Source organism: Columba livia, chromosome Z (genome assembly GCF_036013475.1).
Source record: "Columba livia isolate bColLiv1 breed racing homer chromosome Z, bColLiv1.pat.W.v2, whole genome shotgun sequence".
In the NCBI taxonomy this organism is placed as follows: domain Eukaryota; kingdom Metazoa; phylum Chordata; class Aves; order Columbiformes; family Columbidae; genus Columba; species Columba livia.
In genome coordinates, this window is record NC_088642.1 from 19,052,834 (window position 1) to 19,075,479 (window position 22,646).

Genomic DNA, 22,646 nt, shown 5'->3' on the forward strand with positions numbered 1-22,646 from the left:
AAGCTCAGTCAGAATTTGGTCTTACACCATTTTTAGCTTATTAAAATGAGTAATCAAAAAAGCAGGTGGTGGTGGTGGAGAAGAGGAGCATACCCCATGATTTTAAACAGTGACTTATTCAAGGAAATTATTTATGTCCCAGCATTGTGGTGTGCATCTTCAGCCCCAGTGATCCATGCACATAATTAGCATATTTTGGGAAGGAAAATGTCACAAGTACATGTCAAAACACTGGCTTTGTATCAGCAGTGCATAGACAAATGTTCCCAGCTATATATTACAACTCTGTAGAAATTATGCTCAGGTTTATACAGAGAGGTGAGGTGCTAGACACAGGGTGGAACATGAGAACTGCTTAATAAAAAGATTCAAGAAAATATATTCAGTGAAAAATCTCAGTACCATAGAACAAATTCTTTCTACAGCCACAAAACTGATTGTTCATCCAGTTTTCAGCCACGAACCTAGTACAAAACTTTGGCTTCAGAGAGAGGGGGACACTTGCCCACATTGTATTTCCCACTTGCTTTTCAGTATTGACAAATAAAAGGTCTTACTCTGAGCACATGTATTTAATACTCTATTGAAAATACTGCAATTCTGTAGCATTTGACATTTCTTCTGGCTACAGGAACACCAGATGATGAATGAAATAGGTTTCAGCTAAAAGGTGCTTCTGCTAGCCTAGAGTATGGGCAACAGGTTTCTCTGGCTGGATACTGGCAGTATGGGTGCTGCTGTGACATTGCAAAGCGGTTGTTTCAGAGAACTGTCATTTTAACATCTTTCTTCGAGGTTCTTACTCTTTAATGTTGAGTTTAAGGATCCAGCTTGAGAATGTGCTTCTGACATCAGGTTTTTATAACTTTGCTCCAGACATCTCCTAAATGAAATGCAGAACTACTTTTGCTTTAGTGAAATGAGTAAAATTTAGACACCTTGGCCCATTTCTAAGTGATTCTTGGTTGATTAGCTGAGATCATCTGTCTGCTAGTTTAACACATTTCTAATGTTCTCATATTGTAGTGTATGTCAGCCTTCAGTGCTAGGAAAGTTTTGTCACCGAGTCGAACAAAGACAAAACAAGAACAGGGATGCCTATTAAAATTGCCTTCCTTGAAAACTTTACTGCATAAGTGTGGATTCTTTCCTACAAGCATAGTTTTATTCTTTTCCTAGGGAAGGAATAAAGGCAGATCCTTTTCTTGTCTTGCAGAAATATTGATTGGCATCAATACAGGTGAACTGAGAACTCTGAGAGAAGCTTATTCAATGAATGCTGTGAAATACTCTGCAAAGCTGATTAGCCCTGAAGACTGGTATCACTTGTAACAACTACTTGTAATTATTAAAAGCTGTTTAGAGGCTTTGTGTTTCTGGAAAATAAGTATAATAAAATGTTTTTATTACATAGAATTGATAACAAAAAAATGCTTGAATTGATATATTTGTAGCATTTCTCATTGATGCCCCCTCATGGAAAGTCTGTGCCAAGCCCCTTTCAGGCACAAGCGGTCCAAGTATCTTCACAAAGCATCCACGGCTTGGCACTTCCAGCTGTCCCCATTGTTGTGGTTTAACCCCAGCTGGCAACTAAGCACCACACAGTCGCTCACTTACTACCCCCTAGTGGGATGGGGGATAGAAGAGTAAAAGTGAGACAACTCATGGGTTGAGACAAAGGCAGATTAACAGGCAAAGCAAAAGCCGCACACAAGCAAAGCAAAACAAAGGATTCATTCACTTCTTCCCCTGGGCAGGCAGGTGTTCAGTCATCTCCAGGACAGCAGGGCTCGATCACACATAATGGTGACTTGAAACAAACGCCATCACTTCTTCTTCCCCCTGCTTTATATTGCTGACCATGATGTCATGTATGAGTTGGGGTCAGCTGTCCCAGCTGTGTCACCTCTCAGCTTCTTGTGCACCCCCAGCCTCCTTGTTGGCAGGACAGTATGAGAAGCAAAAAAGGTCCTGACTCTGTGTAACCACTACTCAGCAGTAGGTAAAACATCCTTATATTGTCAACACCGTTTGCAGTCCAAATCCAAAATGTTGCTCCATATTAGCTACTATGAAGTAAATTAACTCTGTCCCAGCCAAAATCAGCATACCCATCAGGATAAAGTAGATTTTCTATTCACAATCACAATAAAATTAAAGAATTTTAGTCCAAAAATCTTTATCTGTATGTATGGGTTTGGTACAGAGCAAAATGCAAACTGCCACAGAAGTTGGTCCCTACTCACTTAAAAAAAACACCCTGAAATTAAACCCTAGTTCCTTTCTAAAAGGCTTTCATTTTTTGTATACAGATAGCCAGCCTTAGTCCAAAGCACATAACAGCTGTAAACCTGGGCTTGATGCTGTAAACCTGGGCTTAATGCAGTAATTGTCCACTACACCCAAAGTGATAGGAAAGACTACAGTTTGGGGTAAGCATCCTTCTACTTGGGCCAGCCCCTGTGCTCTCCCAGCACAAAGTGTAACAGTGTAGTACTCTGAATTAGCTTAAACAGGCAACACATTTGTAGCATTAATTACTTAAGATATATTATCTCTGGATATCAGGCCATTTCACTGATTTTCAATACACACTTATCAATAAAATGTCAGCATAGGGTTAGTCTCTTGCTCTTGTGATGTTACCAGTCCTGTTGTATGCGACATCCAGCCTTTCAGACCTCTTCCTACTGAGCAGAGTCCTAAGCCCCAAATTATAAGCTTTTCTCCCTGTGCTTGTCTAGTGCTTAAAAATGGGAATCATCTCACACAGCACACACCGAGCTGCTGCAGGTAGTCAGCAAAAAGATTCAGCTAAAGGGGGTGTTAGTCAACTTCCCCATTCGTTGACTCATCCGCCCTACTTTCGCTTACAGGAAAAGTATGTAATTAGAACATTTTTCTATTAGAAGGGCACTACTGTCTCCTGGAATTGATGCTCATGTTTCTTTCTAAATCTAGCCTTCACTTTGCCCATGCTGACATGGTCTGCCAACATGCACACACAAACTCTTCCTCCTTCCCGTCCCTATCAGAATCAGGGTTTGATATGCTCATTTCCTGTAAGAACTGTTTTAAAATTTTCCCCACAAACAAAACAATTAATAGAGATAGCAGTACATGACATGAGATGTTCTTGATTTTGACAATAGAAGCCTGGTGGAAAACGACTTGATTAAAAAACTTAGACTCACTAGTTTGCGAATGGCCGTGTTTAAGAATGTAACCCCTCTTAACTTCTTTACACCATGGTACAGTATAATTCACTCAGCTTAAGAGGAGGATAATGACAGCTTTATACAGGATCTCACATCACACCTCCAGGCTTTCTTCTTATCTCAAAGGTTGCACCGCGCATTAAAGCAATAGTTTGTATTAATCTAACCTCTGACATTTAGGCCATATTAACCCACCAATGCAGGTTTATGTATCTCACACCTCAGACCCTATCAAGAAATTTGGCAGTGGCAGCTTGATAAGGACACCATACCTTACCGAACTTGTTCTAAAAACAACATCAGCAAACCACTCCTCTGGTCGCACTTTTTAATGACCTTTCTTCACTTGTGCTCACTCTTCATTAGCTATTGCCCATATGGGTAGTCCACACTTCTGTGGCATCAGAAATGCTGTAAAGAGGGAGCACTGAAAATTCTCATTTACCTGTAAAAATAGTAGTACCTGGGGGGAGAGGGGAAATCTATGGAAAGCCTATAACTAGAAACTTGAGTAGGTGTTCATTTTTAGATGGTAAAATAATTGTTACAAAAAGGGTTATGCTTTTGATGAGACCGGTCACTTTTTCTTCATTTCTATACCAGACTAATTAAGAAACCAATCTTCATTACCAGCTACTTTACAGTGAAAATTCCACCAGAGGGATGTTTCTGGTATTGCAACAGTTTAAGCAACCATTGCAATACATTCAGATTCAGATTTGTACAGGCAGTATAGATAGTGAAATAACACTCAGCAAACTCTGTATTATCTCAGCTTCCCAAGCGGGGATCTGCATTTGAATACGTATTTCAAAAAATGGAGAAAATAACCAAATTCTCGAATTAAACTTTGTTTCAGGAAATCTAGGACCATTCTAAGGAGGTCTGCAAGTGCATCATCTTCATTCTGTGACAGAGGGTTCAGGCAAGTGGCATTTACTGCTTTCATATTCATATGCATTGTCAAAAAAAACCAATTAAAATTATACTTTCAGAGAATCTTAAAAACCTGCAGATAGGATTTCTATCTTTAATTTCACCCTTACTTAGACAAATTCTCATTCATTATGTTAAAAAATTTTTGATTACCATTTGTTAATTAAATAATGATGGTGACTATTGTAATTAAAGTACAGACAAAAGTCAAGTCAGCTGTTTTATTAAATACGTAATTCTAGAAACCTTTAGAGAGCTGGGATAATGAATACACTGAGAGCACTTGACTGCACAACTTAAGAAACAAATGATAGCTCTGCTTCAAAACTGCATGACAGGTTCTTGAGAGATTCCTTTTCACACTTGTCCAGTGATATTTTTAGGAACTGCAGCTTACAAAAGAGCGAGGGCTTTATTGCAGTCACTTTCCAAGGCAGCTCTGGCTAGCTTTACATTCTTTTTATCTCCTTTCCTTTTTTTTCTCTCATTATCTTCTTGCTTTCTTCTCTTCTCCTCTTAGTTACAGGATTCCGTGGATCATAGATCTCGAAAGTATCTTCATCCTGCATGCTTGCATCTTTCACCTTTCTGCTTCTATCTTCAAACTGAAGTACATGTGACATCCTACAAAAATAAAACATGGCTCAAACTCAGTAAATGAATGGGAAGTTATGATTTGTAAATATGATACACATGGCAAGATTTTAGCAACATGACTTATATTTGTGCATAGCGAAATAGATCAAAGTTTTGCTGTCAGGATTGTTTGCTTTTTTCTTTCTTAATAGACCTTAACACTATAGGGTAACCACTTTTGTGAAGAACCATTTTGAAAAATACAGCTAGAGTTTGCTCTGCTGGATTTTATTTCACGTACTGAATTATCTTGTCTTGTCATTTTTTATTTACCACATCTTTCCAAACATACTGAATAATCTTCCCAGGAACAGGGAGTGTTCTTCAAGTTTTCCTATTAGTCACTTCGGACCTCCTCTCACCATTAGGGTTTTGTAAAAGGCAGGAAGAGCTTGCATGGAAAATGCTTGAAGTAGGTATACAGAAGATCAAAGCTGGAATGCCTGATGTCCTGCTACTGCACCTTAACTTGGTTCAGATCATACTTTTAAATAAGTTGAACACCAGACTAAACTAATGCTTTGTTCAATCCAAAGATTTTTCTACTATTGATTAGAACTTTTCCCTCCATTACACATTTCCTCATTTCAGCAAATTCCCAGTAATCTAAAAACATCACCATAACCTGGAGTCAAAAGTCACTTATCAGCTGTAGTGAAGGCAGGAAAGCATGGAGCTTATCAACTATGGCCTTATTAGCAGGTCACACTGGGGTGAGAATTAATACAGAAGCTGTCAGAAAATTACAAATTTTAGCTTAGACAAAAAAATCTTAAACAAAAGCACAAATTATATACTTAAAGAGATGTGTGAGGAAAAGAGAAGAAAATCAAACCAAAGATGCTTACAAGTTGGCCGATTTTAAACCTATGAATCTTTACTTACAAGCTAGCTACTTTCTGTATCACAGGATGTGGTTTTATTTGAAGTATCAAAACACGGCTACAGCATTAACATTTTTACCACAGCTGTAATAGTTTAAATGAAGAACCCAGTTGGTTATTTAACATGACTTCTGAATATACAGTTGCAGTGAAACTGCTACTTATGAACTAAAGTTCACAAGTTCAATTAAAAACAAAACATAAAATGGAATTAAATTTTTTTCAATGCAAACAAACATGCCTAGGCAAAAAAACCACTTATGTTTGGATGCTGTATCAAACAACTGTAAAAACACCTTTGACTTTGATGGGGCAACTTAATTACAACTACAGTGAACTGAATCTAAACTTATCAATCTTTACTGCATTAGATACCTGTGTCTACAGTCTCTGTGAAACAGAAATCCCAGGAAAAACAACTCAGTATCAGGATAAAAGTTTTCTGGCTGATGAAATATTGCTTTATCAGTCTCCTGCAACATGTAAGAGGTCCTGAATTAAACTGTTTTTTCAAAGACCTCAGTGCAAATAGAAAGAAAGAAAGAGTGGTAGGGAAGGAGGACCAGCTCAGTGAATGTAGATTACAATATAGTACCAATGAAGCAATCAGACAAAATTCAAAGCTCGAGACTATATGGGATCTGTTTGAATGCTTCAGAATTATCTAAAAACAAAAATTGAGACTTTTCATCACAATTGATTCTTGACATATAGGTTTCATAAATCTCTTATTGTATAGCATTGACAGCATGCCTGCATATTACCCTGTCCTATGGAAATGCATTTAAGAGTTGTTTCCAGTGTATAAAACTTCAGTAGTTTATAACCCTGTACACACTAGTAACACCAAAACTTTTTTTTTTAGTCATATCTACAATTCAGAATAACATAATGTACCATCAGAATGACTCATGATTGCGTATTTGTAGTTTAATTATAAAAACATTGTCTCACAGTGGAGGGACTGAAGTAATTTATTTTAGTTAACATGCTTTCTGCATTTGTCATATTCTCCTCAACTTATTAAAGATGACCATCTGAATATTTTTGCAAGAACACATACCGAATCACACTGTCCTAACCTGAATTAAAATACAGGCCTAAAGAGATAGACTCATGCCTTGGTGATTGGTTTTAGAGTGTTTTATACAAATGTATGTAGAAGTGTAGTCACACATAGCCATTTCATCAACTCAGGTTTTCCAAGAATGCCACAGCACACTTGCAGGATACAACTACTAGGAATTAAAAATAAACACATCTCTAATGCTTGGGTCAGGCCATACTGTGTCCCAGGCAGTTTGCAAATTAGATGCAGTAGATTCAGACTAAGCAATGTTTACTTCTCTCCAAGAGCTGAAAGAAGTCATAGTGTCTGACTCCTATTCATAACTTTCCACTGAGGTGTTCCCAGCTGTGATTAAAAATAAGCCAATATTAAGAAACTTTTTGATATTCCCAGAATCAATTTCAGATGCAGCATCTCATAGGTAAAGCAAAATAAACACAGTCTGCGGTGGAGATTTTAAAAAATAATTTCCTGATGTGAACTTAAGCTTATTTTTTGCTAGTCACACATCTTCGCAGGTAGACCTGTTTTGCATCCATGGAAATGGTAAATTACACTTAATAGTATTTTCCAGAAACAATGCAAATGGTTTCATTTTTAAAGGAATATTATATGTATTTCATAATTATTTCTGTATGAATTATTTGAATTTACAGTAATCGTACTCAAGCTCCTTCAACAAAGGTTTGCACTTGCATAGTATTCCAAGTGTGGAGTTAGGGCTGCAATTCCACAAATACAGGCTGCGTGAGACTTTTCCCTGTTTGGTTTATAACTCTCGTCCCTTCCGCATGCTGCTGGGTTCAGTGGTGAGCTGGCTGCCCAGTCGTGCTCCTGCAGTCACTGTGCTGAAAGCTCTGACTTCATCTCTTCATCTCCAGTCTTTGGGAACCTACTAACTTGTCGTGATCACCACTTGTTGACAGTTCATTTTAAATGAGTGAGACATACAACTTTAAAACACAGTTTTTCTTCAAAATTTAAAGGATGAAAGGTTGTCAGTTCTCCTATGCAAAACTCAAAATAAAAAAGTTTTGCAGCTTATTTTTTTTTTCCTCAAAACTAACATCAATAAAAAAGCTTTCCAAACCTGATTATTCTGGGTTTAAAGTATCTAGGTGTGCACATTGTTGACTTTCTTTGGAAGAAGCTACCACAAAATCATTTTCTTATCCTTGTTTATTAGATAGTGCTGCAAAGCAGAACCAGCTATCTTAGGAGAGATCTATTGCTGAAGGGGGTTGATTTTTACCCCGGCCAGATGACAGTATCCTGTAGTTTAACCGTTGTCCTATCCCAGGTAATGGATGAGCAGCTGTTCTGCTGTACTGCACTTCTTTCCACCAGTGTTAAGAAAGGACATTCAGTACTTGGCTCTTTTCTATATTCCAAAAATGAAATGTCTTGAAACATTAGATTGAAGTACCCGAATTAATTTAAGATGGTTTCAGAGACAGCACAGGATTCCAAAGGTATGTGGATACTCTCCTGGCCCAGTGATATTCTCAGATAACAGCTTTTGTGACAGTCAGGAAACAAGACTGCTACTTCACAGTTACTAGCAGAGTAGCTCCTATACGTCCTAAAATGTGGTAACTAATAAATTACCTTGGTGATCAGTTTTATTATTTTCTAGGTGGTAAACAAGTGAGAGAATGTTGGCTGCAACTGTAACTAAAAAAGAAACTTCAGCATATCAGAGAGCATTCAAGAATTATTGCAGTACAATTAAGCTGTGTCTCCAATACTCTCACATAAGCAACACCACATTTCCCTATTGTGCGTCAAAGAACAACCCCCACCTACAAAGTGCTCTGCAGGCAGATTCAACGAGTTTATTCAGGAGGCAGATTAATTTCTTTTGAACTAATCTAGTGAGATGGTACTTGTACTAAAAGATACGGTATACAGTAACCCCTCTGATTTTGAGATGTGTGAGCGATGCACTGGATCTGAAGCATATGCCAGCTGCTGACAGCTGGCAGTCATGTTAAGTGTAGCATAAACAGAAGTCTGATATCACAACAGCTCTGGCCTTTCCAGAACTGCCCTTTAGGAGAAACTGAAGTGGCAGTCAGTGAACTGAATAATTTTTAATCTCAGCAAGAGCAAGGAAGCGCTGTGCTTTTGCACTAGTGATGAAACTTGAATCTCCATGTGCAAATGCAGTGCATGCATCAATGATTTTTATAATAACTGAGCCTAAGTGATAAGCTGCATTGCTTAATTCCATGTGTGCTTACCAAACTGACCCAGCTGTTGGCTGTTACCAGCTCACCTGCTGCCCATTCAACATTCCTTGCAGATGTGAACCTGCACAGCACACTCTCCAGTGCCTCTGCCACTTCAGAGGACAACCTGGGACATTATCTTGCACTTACCTATGTCAGCATTTTAAACAGGTGAGCTTTGCAGTAAATTATCAGCAGGTGTGGACAAAAGTTTAGTTCTGCCAACTCTGTCGTGAGGCTAGGAGCTTTTGGCAGAGAGGCAGTAACTTCTTAGGTAGTTTTAACCAGGATTCATTTGGAGGTGCCTGCATAAAACATGGCAGCTGTGATACATCCTTCATTTCTGCAAGCAGCAGGCACCAAGAAAAAGTAATGTACAGCTATTTCGTTTCCCAATGCAGAACTGTATGTTACTAAAAATACGTTACTTACAGACAGTACATCTAAACTGGTGCTCTGAACATCAGCAAAAATGACATACCACTTCTAAATGCAGGTTAAATGAATGAAGCAACTAATCACACTGCTATAAAATGTACAATGTTGGAATTTCGCAAGTTATTCCTACATTTTGTGAAAGTTATTGGTTCTCCATCAGTATGCTTAAAATGAACAAAGCACGAGTAAGTATCTGTGTCAAGAAATTCAGTACTGCTTCTTACATTGTACAGGTTTGTCTAAAAAATGAAAGAAAGCAAAGACCAATATGGACCACAACTAATAGTACTACCAATCGTTTCTGAGCTCAACATTGCTTGCAACATGCTACCTACTTCTCTCAATTACCACTAATGCACCCTATATTTAAAAGAAAAATGAAAAGTACTCAAGCACTACCACTTTCTTTAAATAATATTCTATTTGCCATTAACATTTTCCTTCAAATATTATAAACGCATATGTTAAACTGTAAGCATTAACGTAAGAAACATGTAACACTTCTCCCACTATCACCCTCACAGGCAGTGGACAGAAATGTATTTAATGTGAACAGATCAGAAAACAGATGAGTGAATCCACAGTTCAAAGCAATGAGATCTCTCTCCCAACAAAAATAAAAAAAACTTGGCTGTTCTGGAAGAATGAACTCACTGGCACTCTTTTCACTTCCACCAGAGTAGCGGGTGGCACAGGAAGAGGAGAGACAGTTGAGAAACAGTGAGAGACAGTTGAGAGACCAGAAAGAAAAATAAATTGAGGCAAGTAAAGACTAAAAAAAGGACAGGAATGAGAAACAAAAACAGAGAAAAAGAGATTGACCAAAAAGCAAACAAAGAGAAATGTGAAACGACAATTGAAAACAAGCAAAAATTTTGAACCGAGGCAAGAGAACAAGAGTATGAACAAGATAAAAAGAATATCAAACCCATAAAACAGTGGGAATTTCGAAGGGAAAAGTATGCTATTAACATATAATCTTGTTTCCACCTTTTTTCAGAATTGAGATGATACAACCAAAACAAGTTTCTGCTGTAATTGTTACCACAAAGAGATTTCATTCTTTCTTGTTTCACTGTTTGTTTTTACCATTCCACATTTCTTGTTCCTCTTTCCCCATCTCGTTTCCCAAAGATCAGACCACTTGTTCCTCCAATTTTTTGTGCTTTCATAAACCCCTATATTTTTCAAATTTATTAACTCGCTATTTAAAAAGAGAAATAATTTTTGCTATTCGGGTCTAGCCAAATTAAAATAGTTAGTCCATAGAAGTTTCTAATATAAAAAATTCTTACAAGAGTATTGAAAGAAAATGCTATAAATACTGATATTTGACATATTGCAGTCAACTTAACAGGTTAAGTATTTAATTCTACATCAAAATAATGCTGTTTCAATCCATAATACTGACTACAGCACAGAGTACAGATTTTAGACTGCAATTTAAGATCTCATTAAAGGTATAAATACCTCCACCCCCAAGCACTCTCCTGAGGTTAATTTCATTTCTGCAAGACCTGAAACAGTATTTTCTGTCTTTAGGATGAATGGAGTATCATTAGCCTGCAATACTTCAGCATTTACATATTCACAATGGAAGTAACATACTATTGCTGCTCTTGAAGCACAGGGCAAAAATCCTCCCAATTCTGCTTTAAAAATATTATACAAATTCAGACTGTATACTTCTGTTAACTTTGACTAGCTCTTCGAAACTATATTATAAGTACTGGAGGATGAAGAAATTGATTTAACTTCTTCAGAATAACCAGCAAGTTGTGGGTCCTCCATAGGCCAGAGAATGAATGGTTAAAATTATATTTTCTCTCAGTGTAGGCTGACAGCATAAAATTATCAGAACAGAACTTTTACAGATATTCTAACATAATAGTTTGGGGTTTTTTTTGAGATATTCTATTCAAATGCTATATGCTCAGTTTTACCTCAAAACATTCACTGCAAAAATAAGAAATCAATAGTTTCACTAAGTATGGGATATCTAGGCTAAAAACCCCAAAACATACTTCAGTGTTTTTTTCTCGTGAAGGAAGACTTGGTTGTAAGTAACCTTCTAAGATAAATGGAAAATCAACTTAACTATGAAAAAGCTCATACAATTCAAAAGATAGTCAAAGCACCAGGGGAAAATGTGATTAGTTCTCATAGTATCAGAATTAGAAATATGTAAAGCTATGATGATTCATGACTTTAAGCAGTAAATGTTTTTGTATTAAAAATTCAGTTATCCTATTTTTATATTGCATCTGTTCAGATATAGTATATTTACACTATATTCTTGTTCACTTCACAAAAATGTTTAGTAGTTTGATGAAAGAAGCTGGGTGCTTTAAGTAGACAACTGCTCCTGGTAGAGTGGTATGGAAGACTATAATGCAAACTCCAGATGTTGTTCCAGACAGTGTACCAGCATAGAAAAACTTTACACAGCATTTACTATAAGGACATAGGAACCACCATACCGGAACAGACCAATGATCCAACCAGTCAAGTGTCCTGTTTCTGGCAACAGCTTGTACAACATCTGACACTCCAGAAGTCAGCAAATCGGCTCCTCAGGTTAACACAAACAGGCAGTATTGTGTCACCAGGGCACAGAGTGGGAGTGAGGGGAAGGAGAGGAGAGCATTTCTAGCACAAAAATACTCGGATTTTCATAACATTCAATGTTTTCTGGACACTCTCCCTTCTCTTTTGTTCCTCTCTCCCCATTCTGAATATGTCCAAATGCTGTTTAAACAGGCCACTGACTGAGATGAAGTTGGGGTGCTTGCAAAGGTGTGTAAATATGCAGGAAGCTTAAGCTAGGCTATTAAAAGATTTAGAAGATTATTTCTTCATTCTTCACTAGGTTTGCTGGCAATAAATAAAATGTAAGATTTCCAGACAGTAAATGTAACACTAGATATCCCTAGAGTAAAACATGGATCATCTCTGAATTAAGTCAAACAGTAGCCGATTCCAGGCCCAGATGCCTAGTCCAAATAAACTTAAACATGGAGGAATTAACAAAAAATAAACAAAAAAACCCCCACCCCAAATGCTCCTAGGTTCTCCAGCATGCCGAACTGTTACAAGCAATAAATACACAACTTCAGCAGAAGAACAATTAGTTAATACAAAATAAATGACTGAAGCAGTGGGACAGCAGCTAGCATTTATATACCAAGGTTTGACCACATTCTAGTACTAGAAAGGTGAAGGTGGAGAGAAAATTGGAGAAAAAGAAATTACAGCAGAGTTTTTTTCTTTCTTCCTTTAACTGTTAGTAGAAACACTAAAACCCAAACAAACACTTTTTTTTTTTTTTGCCAGAGAAGAAACCTCTCTTCCTGACGTGTTTTTAACACAGACCTCTGGCATTCATTTATCCTTTGTAACAATCAAGTAAGTATTTTGTCAACTTAAAAATGTAGTTGAGTAAATCAATGGCCTTAGCAGGAGAGACCTAATATAGAGCCAGTTTTTCCAGACTAGTGGAGGAACGTTGGCTCAAGTCTGGATGGGAGGAGGGGAGCAAACATGGCTTTAGTCCATCTTTGTGCCTCACTGGCATAAATTACAGCAGCACTTTTTCTTTCGTTCACCAGGCTATCATTGGCATGTGAAAAAGACTGCTGCTTAGTTTTCAGGGGCTTACTGTGTTTGTCACAGTTAAGCTTCTGCAACTGAATCTGCAGAGACTAGTGCTAATCTTGAGGAAGCCGTATTTCATAATCCTCAGCCTGAGGTACTATAGCAAAGAGACTGCATTTAGAAAACGTGTATAAAGGTAGGTTTATGAAAGAAATATAACCAACATTTTTAGGCATTTATCCAGAAGAATTACACTATGTGAAGCTTAATAGTATATGCTGTATTATATAGGAAAGCTTGGAAATAAAATGTGGAAGACATTATCAAATTTATGTCGGGTAGATACTGACAGTATGCATTGTGACTTAGTTCTTAATATAAATGAGATCTTTCAATATAAAAACAGTCTGGCTAACTTTAACATTTGCCTTATTCTGAAATTGCTATTTCAGTTAAAAAAAAACAAACTCAAACCAATTCTAGCCTACTCTCTACAACATACATTGGAAAGGCGGTCCCTTGATATCCTTTTTTTTTTTCTTGGCCCAAATCTCTCGCTTCCAGCCACAAAGCCTTTTACTGGGAGAACAGAAAATAAATGAAATACTGTGTGTTCCCACTCCTAACTGCAACAGATTTCTCACTGAAAGCAACGCTAAATATTTTGAAGGAATTTTAACTTGTATTATCAACAAAAACATTTATTAAAGAACATAAAGGACATAACTATTGATGCTGGGCAGGGAATACCTTTGTTGAATATACAGATTTATTTTTTAATTGTTCTGGAGCAAAACACAACTATTTCTACAAACTAGCTGAAAAATTATACAGTCAAGTTGCAATGAATGTCCTGGCAGAAATAAATCAGCATTAGCACCCAACGTTGTCAAAATATTCAACTGGCCTCCATAGTAGTTTTGCAAAATTCAGAAGAGATTACAGAATCTGACATATATAAATCAGACTGCATTTTAAATGGTTAACACCGAACTTCAATGAGATTTTTGACCAGAGAAGCAATAAATTAGTAAAAACAGAGCAGTTCCTTTTATTTTTTTGCTATAATTAGGTGATGAGATCCATGCAAAGCATCACTGTACAAATCAAAATAATATTTTGTGACCAGGAAGAAGATATTTTTAAAAGCCTCGTAGGAGCCACAAGATTTTGAAGTGATTTATTTAAGTGAACAATGCCATTAAATTCCCACTTTAATTGTTTTTAATACTTGCTATCTAAAATGAGGTTTGTCATACATAACTCATATAACAATAGTCACGCCAACATTAGTAATTACACAACACGCACATGAAACAATCTATAAAGCAAGATCTAAAATGTCTTTTTGCTTGAGATGGAAGACCTTTACTCTCATGTAATTTTCACAACAACCTTTTGACTGTAAGGTGACAGGCAGTTTCAGGCATTGATTTATTCACTTTGATTTTAAAAAATGCCTATTTTTCCTACCCCTCAAATCAACTAGCATTTAGAATAGCTCACACTCAGCAAAGGTAACTAACCATAAGAATTTTAAACTGAAAAACCATGTGAAAAACCATAATCTTACTCCAAATTCCCATTTCACTCATTCTTTCTTGTCCCACAGCATATCTGAAAGCTGGAAGGGTTTATGTTATTTCATATCAAAAGAAAGAGTAAGTTTCAGAGTCTAGACATCCTCCCAAAAATATTTAAGTGACTGTCTCATTTACATTTGTTGCCTAGTTATAGCTATGACAGCATTCCATGGGGAATGAAAAAGCTAATCTCTTTTAAAGATTAAGAAGCTTCATAGTTCACCCCCAACACCTTACATTTCACCCAGGAAATGCTGCAATGGTTTGGTTATGAAGCACTGGCATCATGTGCCATTAATTAAATGAACTACATAGCATGCTGGCAATCACAGTCAAACTGTAAATGGTTGTAGAGTGCATTACTGAGAGTAGATAGAGGCCAGTGATGAGATCTGAATCCAGAAGAAGAAATCCTAAATGTCTAGCTGGATGTAGAATGAAGGAAAAATTACTGGTCTCCACTGTAACACAAATGCCAGAATCAACTGGAGGTCTACTTGCAACCCTGAATTGTGAATTTATGGGATTAATAATAGACCAAACCCTTCCAATGAGGATGATACAAACTTTGATTCCCTGGTGGCATCATGCTCATCTGGTAAGGAACAGTTTTCACATGTTAACATTCCAGTTTCTACACTGAATATTGAATGTCCAGCAGGATGAACTGGGCATCTTCCATCAAATACAAACTTAAGAAATAACAATAATGTAAACCCATACTTCTCAGGACTCAGATTACCACCATGCAAATGATTTTCAAGCAAGAACAGAATATTGCCTCGATGCATCGTTCACCAATGCCTTCTGAATGGATAGGCATATCTTTTCAACAATGCCACCAAAAAAAAAATCACTGTGATCTGCTAGCATCTTCCAGATTTTATAAGCTACATTAAACTTGATTGCTTTAGTGCGCAATGTATTTTTTTTAATGGCATGGAGTACTGCTCCTTTTGAGTTTTGGGTTACTTCTTTATGATAACTAAGCTTTAAATTCAAGAACGGTACCAGAGTTTGGTTTGTAAACCTTCTTGTGCATTTTATGTGTTAGAAAGTACAAACACTAGAGACCCTGCGTAGAAATATGTTAAATTGACTTGGCAGCCAGGTGAGCCTGAAGAAGGAAAATGGTGGGTTGTTTTCTGTAGAAAATTCCATCAGCTCAAAAATCCTCAGCTCAAAAATCCTCAGGATTGTAAAATTTCTCATAGGAACAGAAATATTTATGTCAATAAATCTAGCAGTTTCAGGAAGCCCCTGCTTGTTTTCTAAAATCAGAGAGGGAAGAGTGAAAGATAATCCAGAATTTTGGTTAAGGATATGACAGGTGGATTTTCATAGCAGAAAATCCGTTCCTTCCACACAGAACTATATTCCATCTGGAAAAAGTGTAGATATATATTTCTTTTCATAAAGATGTAAGACGGGTAAAAATTCAGCTGAAGAGCCCTATTTTTAGTAGTAGATAGCCACAGTTCAATGTCAAAGGGAAAAGATTAATGTGGCAGGGTTGGTTAGTTCACTTCCACTTATGACTTTACTGGAAAAGAATATAATTACAGAACATATGTATAATACGAAGATTTGTGAAGAAGTATTTGAAAGTTTATTGGAGTATTTAGAATGTATGTGATTTTGGCAAACAGGAGTAGTAGTAAGAAAAACAGGCTACCATTCAGAAAGAGCAATGGCTGAATTTTGATAAGAGCAATCAACAGCATGGGTACAAGACAGAGCTAGGTTAGGCAACTGTTCAGTAGGAAACGGATTTTGTCACGTAGAAGGGCCTTCTACTCAACACTGACAAAGATTTAGCTGAGTGTTGTATCTAGTCTCAGATTTCACACTTCAAAAGAGAGATGAACCACTCAGAACTCTCAGAATTACTTCATGGGAGGGTGTTTCGGAATAGTATCACTCTAAGCCTATTTGAAGAGGAATATTTTGCACAGCTTAACTAAAGCAATCAATCTTTCAATATACTTGATTGCATATGTATTTTTTTCACCCATAGCTGGAGTCTCTCTATGAAAAATATTTTATGTCATGTTCACAGGACCAGTTTCATTACCTGCAGTTGCCATAACACTTTCTGGACTGAAATCTGGGATTTACTACAGCTGTAACTATTTCATATTATAATCAGAGCCCTGAAGTGGCACTATAACCTGGCTGGGTGTCACATGCATGCAACTATACGTATACAGTAGTCGACATCCTAAAGAAGATGAGAAGCAGCAGCATTCTGTATAAAGTGTAGCCTGTGCAGTGTTTCCACTTTCAAATTCAGACCTATCCAGTAATCCAGATAAGAGGTATCAAGCAGATGAATTATTCCAGCTGGGTCTTCTGCTGTGACATATTTGGTTTTCATACTACTAGTCTCTAAGTAGATGACACCTCACTGCCGCTGTAGTGGATCTCATCTACATTTTGAGGAAAAGTCTTATTAGATAAGACTTAAAGCTCAGAATGAGAAACTGAGTTCTGCCAAATCATCTTTCCCTCCCTCTGCTGCATTCTGCACAACTTCTGTGAAAAAGAATGAAATAATACATCTGACTCTTTCATCTTTGGACTGTAAGCAAATAAAGAACAACTAATAATCAGTAGTACGGACAATTCATCAAAAGAAAAGCATAAGTAATAGTTCTCAATATGGAACTATAAGGACCATAATGCTTACACTGGGAAGAACCAGGGTCAAGCATGTCTCCTGAGGTGCCCAGATGCTGTAAAAATGTGCCTGTCTTCTTGTTTGCAGACATTTTTATTGCTATGAATACCCTTTCTGGCAGTACATACCATGTTTATTTTGTTACTTTTGAATTCTGTAGGGGAAATTGGATTTTGATTGCTGCAGACAGATACATATAATCGTTCTTGCATAGCAGCAGAGTTTGCAATAGAATGTCTCAGCAAAGATTCTGGTATTTCATGTTAAAACTCAGTATTATGCATTTCTCTTCAGCTCTCTTCATGATACTTCCTCAGATGCCTTCTTAGACTGTAAAATCTGGTAATAATTATCAAACACCATACACACTGTTTACAATAGAGTCATATTTCTTCTTTTTTTCTTGCATAAAAAGTAGAATGCTGCTGAAAAGTGCCCAAATGTCTGCTAAGCTCCATGCCAATACAGCAGCTCAGCCAAATATGCAGGGAGAAGTTTGCCAAATAAAAGAAAACATAACAAATTGGTAATGGTTTCTATCTTGACAGAAAATGAAAATTATACCTCAATGTGTGGCCACTCATGTGGACACATAAAAATGTCTTAGAAGCAATCATTTTACCTCAGATAACACACCCTGACAGTAGAGCAAAGCACACTGGCAGGATTTCACTCCCCATAAAAACAGCAACCATGACCTACAAAATGGCCCGGAGGAATCACATAATTTGTGCATATCATATATGCATATGCCATGCACTAATTATTTACTATAAATCAAATAAAGTAGAATTACTGTATTTTGAGGAGTAGATGGGAATTAAGAAAGATCTTAAAAATCACATTCACTATAGTTGTCCCAAATATTCCAGTACAACAAAGGCACTGAAAATGTAAACTTTAGTCCCAAAATATGAAATGTAACTTCCCAAGTGATTCTATAATAACATAATAAATGCACTCATTACACACTACTTATGTAAAAATGTTGTTTTATAAACTGCAATAATTCTACACTAGGTGCTGTACTACTAATGTTAGTCTTTCTGCCAATACATATGCCTGAAGTTTTCTGCAAATCCTAGAATTTCCCTCGTGAGGTCTGTCAGGGTTTAAAGCAAGGTGACAATAAACCATGGCAGATGCCCTCTGTTAATCCCTCCCACCATAAAAGGAGATAGAAAAATAAGAAAGAGGGACTTCAAGTTAGAAAGAGTCTTGCAAGTTGGAAAAGATTTTAAGTTTTACTATGCTACTAATAAATGGAGAAAATATACAAAATATACAAAACCAATCTTGAATGCCTGATATGGAGTTGGCATGACTCCAGCAGTGGCAGAGCTGGGACCTGGTGTGGTTCCAGCAGCTGCAGGGCAGGCACCTGGAAGTCATGGGTGGGACTTCACAGCAAAACAGAAACTGGAGTTCAGGGATGTGGGACCTGAGGCCTATAGATCGCAGGCAAACAGACAAGGTCCTCTCCAGACGCCGGCCATGGTCGAAGAGAGCGTGACCCTCATGATCACCCTCTTATATAGCAGGTATGACGATTATCGGATGGAATATTCAGTTGTTAAGTTTTAGTCACCTGTTATGTCCACCCCTCCCAGCAAACATGTCCCATTATCAGTTAACCTTGGTTACCATAGTAATAAATCTAAACATGAGCCCCTTTAGCATTCCATTGGTCATCTTACCAGCACCGAGCACAGTGTCTGAGAAAAATATGCAGTTACTTAGAAGGCACTTAGAAGAACTTAGCTGAGAGGAAAATTCACTAAAAGAGAAACTGGTCTTGTTTTTAACAAAATCAGGACAGGTCTCAGCTCAGTTCAGTGAAAAACAAGAAGGTGTGAAGGTGAAGTTGTAGACTCTATGTAGCTTCATCTTACTAAATTAAAATATATACAATGATTCATCATGTATATGATACAAACTAGAAAGAAAAAGTTATCTAAGACTGATCTAAAATTTTAGTCTCATCAACATAACTGGTCTTAGAATTTGCAATTCAGCTTATTTTTCATGACCTACTGTTTTTTTTCTTTTAAATGGAATATATCTTCAAATAGCTTTAAGATATTGATTCAATATATAAAAAATAAGCTTTATTGTAATATAGCTTACTGTAACTTGATGTGTAACTTACAGATAGTCGAATCATTTAATTTATCAACATGTGGAAAAAAATGTGAGTTAAAATGTAACAAACATTTTTCCTTCAGTATATTATCTTCCCTCACAGTCTTCTTTACGGTATCTCTTCTCACTTCAGTATGCATATCTCTTTCATTTGTATTAATAGAATGACAGTAAAAATAACTAAGTTATTTAGACACTCTGCACTTCCTAACAATGCTGTATTCTCATTGGAGAAAAACAACTTCATTAACATGGTTATCTTACAATTTTGTATGAGTCCTCTCAAAACAGATGCAGGATGTTTCGATCACATTTAATCATTCATTTTCTATTTTAAAAGGATGTCTAATGTACATGTTTGTACATTTTTCTCCTTATTGCAATTCAGTTTTTTTCATGTCTAGTTACTGGTGCTAGTTTGGAGATTTCCAGGTAGGTAGGTATCCCATTGGTTTCCCTCTCCCAAGAAGAAGCCTTTAGAAAGATCATAAGGGTACACCCGACATGTTTTCACTCAACAACTTTAAGTTATCTGATACACAGAAATATTGTTTCTCCTAAAACTCTTGTCAAGAAATGTGTTAAAGTTTCTATTGTAGTAGTAGTTTCGGTGTAGCTGGGGTGGCTTATGCATACAACTAAGGAAAAAGTTGTAGGCAGAGATAGCCTATTTTAGTAGACCAGCTATATTGTTCGCCTTATAAAAACATGACCTATCCTTTCATAACATTTTTTGCTGTGTTTTTTTTGCCTTTTTAATAGAGATTTTCTGCAGATATTTTTATTACCATAAAACAGCTTGCAGTCTAGGACTTCAGCAACACACATCATATTGATTTTTATCCCCTTTCCTATTTTAAGTGGGTTCTTTAGATGGAAAATGAGCATAAGACAATATGGTACAAGTTGCTTCCTTGATTAGAAGGTGTTGAGGTCCTAAATTATGCAGTGCTTTATCGATTTCAGTGCTTCTGCCCTGCTTCCTTGGGGTCACCCTGCACTTCAGATGAGTCTATTTGTGTCTCATCCATCTAAGTTAAAATACTTAGCACCCCAAAGACAGAATTCTAGTAGGACTTACAACTATGCAAAGGAAAATGTCTTCTACTCTTCTGCCTTATTTTCCAGAGTGCTAAACCAGTATGTTTTAGCTGACTCCTCCTATGCAGCTCTCTTCACACTCAGTATTTCTGCTGCTCCTTAAATTTATACTTAATAGTGAGACTATGTTAATGCAGTAGCATTTCCAGCAGTAAACACAAAAGTCAAATTCAAAAACTCACCATCCCTCATCAGTATCTTCTTCTGGTTCAGAAACCTCATTTTCAGGAGTTTCTTCAATTGCCTGGGTTAACTTTGATTTAAATCGGTCCAACAGTGCCAGTGTCTGAAATTAAATACATGGTTTTAGAGAAGCTATGTGTACACAACAACAGGTATATACATCATCTTGAAACTATGATTATTTTGAGAAATAGTACAATGAGCTGGAAGAGAGATCTTTGATATGAATTTGAACGAAACACTGTAGATACTGATTTATATTTTGTATTTACTCTCTAGCTGACACTGTCCAGTCTTTCAGCTACTACAAAGCCACCAAATCGTGGGTGACACCTGAAGACAGTACTGCAGGTCTTGTTTCTGATCACCTGGAATGAAATTTTGAATGTACAAGAATTGTATGCCTGAGCCTTGTGATGGGCTCTTCAAAAAAAAGGGCAGACCATAAGAATAATTTGCACAGCCCACAACTTATTTCTTGCTCATATTTGAGACATTCCTGGAAAGGAAAGTGTATCAGGGAATAAGCACTTGACTGAATTTATGTGGCAGGCTACATTTGATCTGCAGGTGATAGATTGGCCACCTATGTTGTAAAACACCTCTGTATGGCTGTTTAGTTTTGTTTGGTCAAGTTTTTCAAATTTAAAAGAATAAAAACTAAACAAGAATAGAAAACAGAAATAGGAAATACCAGAAGTGTTCACTGGAATCAAATCTCCTTCTGGGAGCAATCTTAGCTTTAGGAGTTTCCTGGCTTTTAAATTCTTTCAAAAACATATTTTAGCACTGCCAAAGGCAGGTTTTGGAGAGGGTTTTTTTGCATTTATTTTCTTTATTTTCTGTTTAATCTCCTGTTTAAGATGGGAGACAGGAAAGTTTCAACGTTATTTGGACCTGCAGATTATTCAAGTTTTATAGCTTTCCATGCTGTTGCAAACAAACCACATACTTGCAACATCTGACATGATAGCAAATCTCTGCCTACACTATCAGATGAAAACCAGCTAACCCTTTTTATATGAAACTGTGACCAACCAAAGCCACATTCCTCATGTCTTGTCTAATTTTCTCTTATGCCAGCATTCCTGTGAATAGCCTTGGTAATAGAAATAATTTTGAAATGTCTTAGTAGGCATTTTTGCAGTGAGTGATTAGATGCCACACTGTGAATCAAATAACTTTATAAATTGACCCTTGTAGAATTATAAGGTTATGACTTCCAATATCTAGTATGGTAAGGAGACACATATTTCCCCATCTTCTTTAATTCTTGTACAGAGGATGGAAAACGGTATTGTGCTGTAGGACCAGGTAGGAGGCATGCAGGGCTAGAAGCAGCTCCCCACAAGTGAAATGCATTACAAAGAACTTGATAATTATTGTTGAATAGTTTCAAGGAGAGCTGCATAAATAAGAATTAAGATAATTTAAAAAAAACATCCCTATCATCATGTTTTCCTGTGATGCCCAAACAGAGCTGATACAAATTTGTTAGAAGTGGTTTTAAGTCCCTTGATCCGCATTGCCAACAGAGCTTTAGTACTCTTTGATTCAAAGTTAATGGGCTTTTGAATGTACAAAGTTTCCATAAACTTCTTAGATTAGAGCTAAATCACCTTGCCACATGTATAAAGGTTTCCCAGCCAATGCTTTGAAGTTACTAAGCCTCAAGTTTCCAACCTCTTCTAGCTTCAACAGTTGAATATGAACATCTTCTTAGCTGAATTGACATGTACTTAGAAACCAATGCACTTGATGTCCAGCACAGATTTTAAGTTAATAGTATTTTCCACGTCACAGGCAGTTTCATACATTTAACAGTTTCAATCTTTACAATTTTAGAAAAAAACCCAAATATTTGTGTTAAACTTTACTTCACTCATATTTGCATACTGACGTCTACATACATCCCAACTAATTTTGAAAAATATTTTTCTTTATATTT

At 36.7% G+C, this 22,646-nt stretch overlaps 1 protein-coding gene across 1 annotated transcript in view; it reads right to left on the reverse strand.

Moving 5' to 3' along the window:
- Positions 1–4,364: 4,364 nt before the first annotated feature.
- CWC27 (CWC27 spliceosome associated cyclophilin) overlaps positions 4,365–22,646 on the reverse strand; it is a 103,476-nt gene continuing 85,194 nt past the window's right edge. Inside the window, exons 13-14 of the mRNA XM_005505968.3 lie at positions 20,698–20,801; positions 4,365–4,781 (exon numbers count right to left, since the gene is read on the reverse strand). Of these exons, the coding sequence (XP_005506025.1) occupies positions 4,607–4,781; positions 20,698–20,801 (279 nt within the window). The 3' untranslated portion in view covers positions 4,365–4,606. The remainder of the gene's footprint in view (positions 4,782–20,697; positions 20,802–22,646) is intronic.